This window comes from Perca flavescens, chromosome 21 (assembly GCF_004354835.1).
Source record: "Perca flavescens isolate YP-PL-M2 chromosome 21, PFLA_1.0, whole genome shotgun sequence".
Lineage (NCBI taxonomy): Eukaryota > Metazoa > Chordata > Actinopteri > Perciformes > Percidae > Perca > Perca flavescens.
The window spans coordinates 11,587,441-11,595,857 of NC_041351.1; the positions used below are offsets into that span (position 1 = coordinate 11,587,441).

At 39.4% G+C, this 8,417-nt stretch overlaps 2 protein-coding genes across 3 annotated transcripts; one reads left to right on the forward strand and one right to left on the reverse strand.

Moving 5' to 3' along the window:
* Positions 1 to 908: 908 nt before the first annotated feature.
* On the forward strand, positions 909 to 5,664 carry dnajb12b (DnaJ heat shock protein family (Hsp40) member B12b). Of its 2 annotated transcripts, none has more exons than XM_028567636.1 (9): positions 909 to 1,104; positions 2,283 to 2,460; positions 2,567 to 2,712; positions 2,861 to 3,034; positions 3,149 to 3,219; positions 3,428 to 3,537; positions 4,075 to 4,247; positions 4,408 to 4,554; positions 4,678 to 5,664. In XM_028567636.1, the coding sequence occupies exons 1-8, from the start codon at positions 972 to 974 to the stop codon at positions 4,527 to 4,529; spliced, it is 1,107 nt and encodes a 368-aa protein (XP_028423437.1). In that variant the 5' UTR covers positions 909 to 971; the 3' UTR covers positions 4,530 to 4,554; positions 4,678 to 5,664. The 2 variants fall into 2 exon arrangements, with proteins under 2 accessions (XP_028423437.1, XP_028423438.1); XM_028567637.1 differs by having other exon boundaries at positions 3,428 to 3,534.
* A 591-nt stretch (positions 5,665 to 6,255) lies between these two features.
* ddit4 (DNA-damage-inducible transcript 4) lies at positions 6,256 to 8,010 on the reverse strand. Its single transcript, XM_028568135.1, has 3 exons — positions 7,883 to 8,010; positions 7,415 to 7,648; positions 6,256 to 7,331 (listed from the first exon to the last, which is right to left on the reverse strand). Exons 2-3 carry the CDS (start codon positions 7,596 to 7,598, stop codon positions 6,832 to 6,834), a joined length of 684 nt encoding a protein of 227 aa, XP_028423936.1. The 5' UTR covers positions 7,599 to 7,648; positions 7,883 to 8,010; the 3' UTR covers positions 6,256 to 6,831.
* Positions 8,011 to 8,417: the final 407 nt, after the last annotated feature.

An 8,417-nucleotide genomic window follows, 5' to 3' on the forward strand; every position in this document is an offset into this window, starting at 1 on the left:
TATAACGAGTATATATACAAGTAAAATCATTCAGAGGATTCGAGGGGGGAAAGGCTATAGTTTCCAAGTTAGGCTATATGAGAAAAGGTCAAGAAAAAAAAAAGGTAGCCTAATGAATTACAAAATGTCTGTTTGAAAATATAAAATTTGGCATAGCCTGCAATAATTAAAATAGAAACAGCTATCCAGAGCGCCATCTGGATTAAGATAGAAACAGATCATATCTCTCTAAGGTTAAAAGAGCAGAGACTGGGTTAAAAAACTCCAAATCTGTCCAAAATCTTTTGGATATTTCACAATCAAAAAATAGGTGAGGGATTATTTCCATATTTAGCCTACATCTGTCACAGTCCATGGATGACAAAGCCTTGTTTTTTATTTTTTATTTTTTATTTTTAGAATTCAATTTACAGTCAGTCATCTCAGTTCGTAAACATAAATTGTACATATATGTACAAATGACATAATATAAAAGTAGAATATAAGAAACAAAAACTAATCATGTGATCATGTGGACGCGCCGGCAGTCGTCATTATACATTCCTCATGGGGGCGACAGAAACTACGCAATATAGCTTTAATTAAATATTTCTGAGTAGATATTAGCCTAGTAATTAAAATACCTTTCTTGTTTGTTACCAATTCAAGAGACTCAAAATACATATACATTTCGATTAGGAAAAGTTTAAAACATGGGGTTGATTTAGAGAATGTATAGCTTCGTATGGACCTTATCCTGGCTAATCAAATAAAAAGATTTACATTACACAAGTTCCTATCTTTACATTCGAATAGGTGATAACATGTTTCCCCTCAACTGTGATTGCATGTGTTGTTTTAGAAATGTAATTTTCAAAGTCATTCCAGAATGTATGACAGAGCCTCGTTCTTCTATGTGTGCAGCATCCACAAGGCGTCATCAGCAGGCGCCTGTATTTACTTCAGGTCCAGTTAGTCCGCTGTCCGCTGCAATGGAAGTAAACAGGGGCGAGGCGGAGCGCTGCATTGACATTGCAACTGCGGCGTTAACCAACAACCAGCCCGAGAAGGCGCAGAGGTTCCTGGAGAAGGCGCAGAGACTCTTCCCAACAGAGAAAGCGAAAGGTGAGTTAAGATGGCCGAGCCGAAGAAAAGGGGCGCTACAGCTGGGGAGGTTCGCAGCATCATCACCTGCAGCTGCTGCATCATCACCTGCATCCCGGATAAGCTCTGCAGCGCATATGTAGCCGGAGCCTTTGATAACCAGCTAGCTGGTTTAGTTACTTTGTCATAATGTTGTAAACGTCTACTGTAGCTATTGATTATGAAATATTCTATAGGCCTACCCCTGCTCAACATGAAGCAGATGTGCTAATGGTTATCCGTGGTATGTTATCAGTTGCTTTTCCATAAGACAGCTAAGCCTAGGACGTAAGTTAACTACAGGGCAAGATTGGGAGGGGGCACAAAGATCCCTAGATCCTAGAAAGCCTGTTTCTTATGTATTATCACTCTGTTTATTTATTTTTTATTTTTTTGGTAGGCCTAACCCATAATATATCTCTAGACTCACCAGTCCCAGCTCCAGACCAAGAGATAGCCTACTACACAAATACAACATGGCAAAATCAATATACAGAAAAGCGAGAAATACACACACAAAATAATATACTGTATGTACAGTACATAATGTACTGTATATAAATGTGCCATTACGATACATACATAGCTTACCTAGATATGTGCCTACAGAGTATGATATGACACACCTCACAAAATAAGAAATGTGTCACACACTCTACAACAACAAATCAAAAAAAACAATGCAGAATTCTGCTGAATGCACCAGTATACATCCTAAAATACTGTCACATAAATATGTTAATATTTAGACATTTGGTCTAAAATAGTGTGTTATTTGAGTTTTTCATGAATATGGGTGAAGTAATAGGTGAAGACCTTTTTCAATTTTAATTAGAATTTACTCCCAATGCTTATAAAACCCAAATTTTAATTCTAATAGATAATAAAAAACCTAGATATTAATATGAGATTCCTAAGAGGCACCACAGTTTCTACTCTGACAATATTGTGTTATGGCTTTCTTATATAGCTGTTGAAGTAATCTAATAATCCATCCAAACAACCACTTTCTGTGATTGAGGTGCCTGTATTACAGCGTCTGCTGATATGTTAACTGCTAATGCAGGGAATTCTGGTGTCAGCTTTCAGCCGCTACCATGTTGAATGCTTCTCTGAATATCTTTTTATAATTCACATCACTGTTATTGTGTCCCTTCTAGTACTACTGGAGCTAATAGCAAAGAATGGATTTGCATCTAGACAAGGCGGCCACTCAGACTTCAGTGGGGTCTCGGGGCCTCGACAGCGGCAGACCAACAGCGAGGATACCAAACCGGAAGAAAAGCCTTCAGACACCTCGAAATCTTACACGGCAGACCAGCTAGATGCTGTGAAGAGGTAAGTCTGATAAATCGTATAAATCTGGTATTTCCTCTATGGGTTTATTGAAATGGTTGACATACTTTTAGCACCTGGCACTGAGAATCACGTGTTCTCTACACAGGATAAAACAATGTAAAGACTTCTATGAAATTCTTGGGGTCCAGGCAGATGCCTCTGAGGATGAACTCAAAAGATCATATAGAAAACTTGCTTTGAAATTCCATCCAGACAAGAATCACGCTCCAGGTGCTACAGAGGCCTTTAAAGGTGAACTTTCATTCATTACTGATGTTGGTGTCATGCAGAAGCAGAAAGCCTAATTAAAGGCTATAATTATGGCTACAGAAGTTGTCTTTTAGCCCTTCTTTGTGATGCTCAAACATAATTTGACTTCTTAATTATTTATTTTCAACAGCTATTGGGAATGCGTATGCTGTTCTGAGTAATGCTAACAAAAGACAACAGTATGATCAATGTGGAGAAGAGAGGAGGCATCCTTCAACACACAGCCAAGACAATGGAAACTTCGAGCCAGATATTTCACCTGAAGACCTCTTTAACATGTTCTTTGGAGGGGGTTACCCGTCAAGTTAGTGTCACTGTTTTGTGTCTTTAATGCCAAGCTTATGAGATATAGTGTTTTTTATTTGTAATACTTGGTATGATCTGTCTATTAAGTGCTACATGTGCTACATTAACCTAGGTAATGCTAATGTGTACACTAATGGGCGGATGCGTTACCAAAGGCGAGAGAGAAGAGAGCGACAGCGGGATGTGAGTTTGATGTTGTCATTAGAGCTCCTGCCAACTGCAGATGTGCAAATAATGTAATGTTATGGCTAAACAGCACCGGGAGACATTGAGTCATCTGTCATTTAACATATTGAGGTGCATTCAGCAATATTCAAGTGTATTTTAAAAGATTTTTTAAAACAAAGCAAGTGTGTTTGATTCCGCTGTGACACGGAAATGTTCTTTGCAGGGAGGCTTTGCGCTCTTCGTGCAGGTCATGCCCATCCTCGTCCTGGTTATTGTGTCGGCCCTCAGTCAGATCATGGTCAACAGCCCCCCTTACAGCCTCAGCTTCAGGTCGTGAGTGTGATTCCCTTATTCTGAACGCATGCCTAAGAAAAGTTGTTAAAAGACACAAACTAACTGTTGTTCTGCAAAATTCCAAACGACTTACACAATCCCAACCCAAGTGCATTTCATAACTGTTATTCAGTATTGTCTTGCTATTTTTTTGTACAAGCCAGAGAGCAAAGAATTGTCTTTGAAATGTCACTGACTTATAGATTAACCGGCCTAAAGGTAGATTTACTTTCATAGTATTTGCAGTTAGATTACTTTCTAAGACAGATCCCTTGTATTGACCTTTCAGTTTCTTGTTTGATATGGAAATAACATATTGATGCTGCCTCAGTTAATTCCAAATAATCACAGACCTCCTCTGTGTTTTTGCAAGGATTGCTGGCTCCATTTGTCTTGCCTCTCTCCATGTTGTGTGCCTTTGTGTTTCAGATACACTTCTGTGAGCCATAACAGAGACAGGCGGTGCCAGATCTGTCAGCCCTGTGCTGCGTTCGGTCATATGATATCTCTCCCACACTTTGTCCTATTTTCGCGCAGGTCAGCAGGTTACACACAGAGGAGGCTGACGGAGAACCTGAAGGTGCCATATTATGTAGGGGAGCAGTTCTCCAGGGAGTTTACTGGATTGAATTTGAAGAATTTGGAGCGGACAGTGGAGGATGATTATATTTCCAACCTTCGCAACAATTGCTGGAAGGAGAAACAACAGAGTATGTTTGCCAAGAAAACACATTGTATTTATTTATTTAAGTATGAATATTGACTGTTGTTGCTGCCATCGTTAGTTCTGGGAATGTGATTAAAGACATATTCTGATTTTTGTTACCAACTCATATATCTTTCATTAATTGTTTCTGTTGTTTCCTGCAGAGGAAGGCATGCTTTACAGAGCTCGTTATTTTGGAGACAACGATCTGTACCAAAGAGCACAGAGGGCTCGCACGCCAAGCTGCGCCAAGCTGTCCGAGATCACAGCTTCATTACATGGTTGATGCTGCTTTCATAATTAAAAGCAAGGTCTCTATCTATTTTTATTTTTGTATCTATTGCTCAACACATTTTGTACTAATGACCTGCATGTTTTGTTTCATTTCGCAAAGTGAAAATGTTTCCTTTTATTTCTTTGCTTCTTGTCTCCAGGTTTCCAGAATAAACACAAAAGATTATTGGCTGTAAATAGATGAGCTTTAACATTCTGGAGACTGAAGATGACTCAACAAGCAAACAAACTAGCACCAATGCACCAATCAACATCACATTGACCACACAAACTGGCTGAAGCCCTTTCTGTGGAATTTAGTATGTGAATTTAAAATATAATGTTAATATAATGTTTTGAAATGCAGAAAAAAAAACACTCAAAATAGTTTGTCCTTCTGACAAGTTAGGGATTTGGAAAACCTCCAAGCCCCAGTTTTGAATGGGAGCCATGAAGCTGGCAGTGGTCATTTCATGTTTGTTTTTTTTGCGAGAATGCAGTATGAAATCAGAATGTAGTGAGATTAGATATAGTCGTACGGATGTTATTTATGTAGCAGTTTAATAGATACCACAGTGAACGCTTCCTCTTTCATTTAACACAGTCAAATCAGCAGAGAAGATGAGTTTGAGGGGAGGGGGGGTTGCTGATTTGAGTTCAAATGCACATTCAGAAACTATGCAGTAATAATGTAAAGCCTCTGATGAATATACACTCATGTCTAGGGTTTGTTAGACAAACACCCAAGATTTGTGTGTGTGTGTGTGTGTGTGTGTGTGTGTGTGTGTGTGTGTGTGTGTGTGTGTGTGTGTGTGTGTGTGTGTGTGTGTGTGTGTGTGTGTGTTTACAATTAGGATATGTCCCTTTAGACTTTGCCTCTTTTAATTGTATTAAGGTTAGAATTATATGCACTTCACAATGAAAGCCAAGAGAATGAGAGATGTGCCTACCCAGAAAGTGGGACGTTTTTTTGAGCATAATGTCTCTGATGAATTTGATCTGTTAGAAAAAGCAATATTTGTCACATTTTAAGTTTAAGTATGCTATTTATGTTTTGTATTATTTATTTAAAAATTGATAAGACTAAGAAAACAATTCAGTTCTTGCTCACCTTTTCCACCATGTTTTTACTCCCAGATGAAAATAAATATGGATGCTTAAAAAGTGTTGGACATGACTCATCACTTAGAGCAGAATAAGCACAGAATGTGAAGACAAAAGCTCAGTTTGCACATTCAGCTCGTGAAGCCTGCCAGTTGTCTGGCTGAGACTGGAAACAGGAAACGTAGCTTTGTGCACGCACACATTTTGGGGGATGTGCAGAACGTGCCGGGCAAGAACTACAGTGTTACATTCTCTAAACGCAAATGTACTCCGCTGTTTTTGGCAGATGTGCTGCTTTTTAATTTGGGCTTTCCAGAAATATGACTTTTTCTTCAGTTTTGAAACTTTGTCATTGTTGTACATGATGTGGCTGATAATTGCTGGCTCATGTACCTGACAGCTGATCTATATTAAGATATAGCTTAACATTACTCCTCACTACAGGTATCTTAGTATTCTGGTATAGTTTGTCAAAGTACAGGCATAAAGCTTCATATATGTGGTTGTACATTTAGCAGAATCACACTTTTACCTCACAACGTTCCGAAATTCCCATAGGGAAAATGAATCTGGGTATAAACCTGAAAATGCATGATCTAAATCTGATATGTTACATGAAATAAGACAACAGAAAATCATTGTTAAAAAAATAATTTATTTGCAGTCATGAAAGTACAAAAACAGTGCAAGGTTATGAATATTTGAATGTCAAATAAATAAAGTTGAAAGCAGGACAAGTCTACACAGAAACAAGATCAAGTTACATTATTTTGAAAACTTAGCCGCAGCTTGCACATAAACTTCACAATGCAGGCATTGGAAAGCCTTTGTTCTTGAATTCAAGGAGTCACTAGGGTCCCTAACGATTTGCTTGGTGTACAATTCATCACTTGGTGTACATAACTAATGTATAAAAAGAAAAGAATACACAATGGTCTTTAATGACTAATCATATAGCTGCCGTTGTACGTTTCAATAGAAACTGAGGTACGCGCTTTAATTCTCGCAAAACATTCCACATATATCATGTAATTTCAAACACAACACCTGTTCCAGGTACCATAAACTCCCTTACAGTGGGAACAATATGCTGACAAAGTCCATCCTTTAAAAGGCATCATATACATGTAGTTAAAGTAATAAGGCCCTTCAGTGAACTTAACTGGGCGTTTTTTTAAAGACAATAAAACATCAACAGTCCATAACATTTCTCAACATTCCTCAATGAGCAGTTCTTCAGAACAATACAGTTTCTTTCTGATCACTCGGAAACCAGTGCTAAGTTTAATAGCTTGTCTCACTACTGGAGTGGAAGGAGACTTTGTGCTAAAAAGTCCTTGGATCTTAGGCCACAGCCCGCCAGACTCTAGCCTCAACACCAGAGTTAGCTGAAAGGTGGGGACAAGGTAGGGGTCCACAGATAGCTGTGCCATGCTCTCACAGACGGCCCCTTGCTCCACACAAAGGTCAATGAGGGCCCCTCTTAAGCCGCAGGGCTCACTAGCTGCCAGGTGAAGGAGCTCCTGTCCGATGTGCTCCAGAAGTTTGTCAGGAATGAGCAGTTTGGCACATCTTAAGGTGCAGTCTGAGTCTTTGGCTTCCCTCAGGCTTCCTGCAATAAGGTCCACTACTTCTTTCAGGATGGTCTCCTCCATTGGATCATAAAACAGGTCTTCATTACAAGGAGATAGGTCACTGTAGATATCTGACCCTGTTAACGAGACACAACGGGTTAGAACTGAATAAAGAGGAATGACTAATGCACCTGTAAGTAACGTTTGCAGCGTTGTTTACCTGAGTCTGAGAGATCACTCCTGCTGCCATTGTTGGACACTGACTCAATACTGCTGCTGTTGGCAGATGTGCTGAAATCAGCCAATCTTTGCACCAGTTTACCCCAGGACAGCCTCCTGTGACTGTTGTCCACTGGAGAAGGGGGTGAGCTGCCGACATCAGTGGGTGCAGAGAGAGCAGGCATGGTTGTCCTATTTGCAGTATTCAACAGTATCAGCTGCTTTTGTGGTCAGCCTTTTTATGAGGAGACAAAAACAACAGATAAGCACTCAAAAAATAAAAGACAGTAGTTGCAAGTTAAACATAATTAATTAATACACAAGTAGCAGGCTTTTTAGTGTAGCCTGTTAAGGAATGTATGAACAGGACAAGTTTACAGGAAGAACACCTTTGTTAAACGTTAGCTGTTAAAACTGTTCAAATTAGCTATCAGGCTAGCAATATCAGCAATTATACCATAGTACTTACAGTTTATTTGACAACGGTGTTGTTCAAGTCCGTTGTCGATGTTTAAGAAAGTTATTTGAAAGGTTATTGTCTGCAAAAACAACCATTTGGGAATTTCTTCCTGCTAGACTTCCTCATTCGTGCACCAGCTGCCGAGCTCTGCGTTTTGTCCTGCAACAATGTTTTTATAGTTGCTATTAGGCCACGCCCACTCATATCCAGCCAGCCAATCAAAAAGAGAGGCACGGCATCGGAGCTAAATCTTGCCTGGTAACATGCCAGCAGAGAAGAAAGAAAAACAGGAGGAGGAGAAGGGGGGTTAGGGTAATGAATAGCAGACCCCAGTATTGTGGAAATATACAGGGACTTGACTGGGCTGGCAAATCATATTGTATTTTCTTTGTTTAATATCCTTCATAAGCATAAATAAATGGCTTTGCTGTATGTGCATCCAGTGTATTGATGACATTGAATAAAGTCAATGCAGGCTAGGCTCAGCTGGTTGAGTGTTGCAGTGCACATTACGTCACCTGTTTTGCTCAAGCATTACATCAGA

Bases quoted from the DNA above. Each gene is read 5' to 3' on its own strand.
- dnajb12b (XM_028567636.1), top strand. From the start codon at position 972: ATGGAAGTAAACAGGGGCGAGGCGGAGCGCTGCATTGACATTGCAACT. The intron at 3,035-3,148 runs GTTAGTGTCACT...ACATTAACCTAG, and splicing joins TGGAGGGGGTTACCCGTCAA to GTAATGCTAATGTGTACACT. The intron at 3,220-3,427 runs GTGAGTTTGATG...TGTTCTTTGCAG, and splicing joins GAAGAGAGCGACAGCGGGAT to GGAGGCTTTGCGCTCTTCGT.
- ddit4 (XM_028568135.1), bottom strand. From the start codon at position 7,598: ATGCCTGCTCTCTCTGCACCCACTGATGTCGGCAGCTCACCCCCTTCT. The intron at 7,332-7,414 runs GTAAACAACGCT...TCTCGTTAACAG, and splicing joins GAGTGATCTCTCAGACTCAG to GGTCAGATATCTACAGTGAC.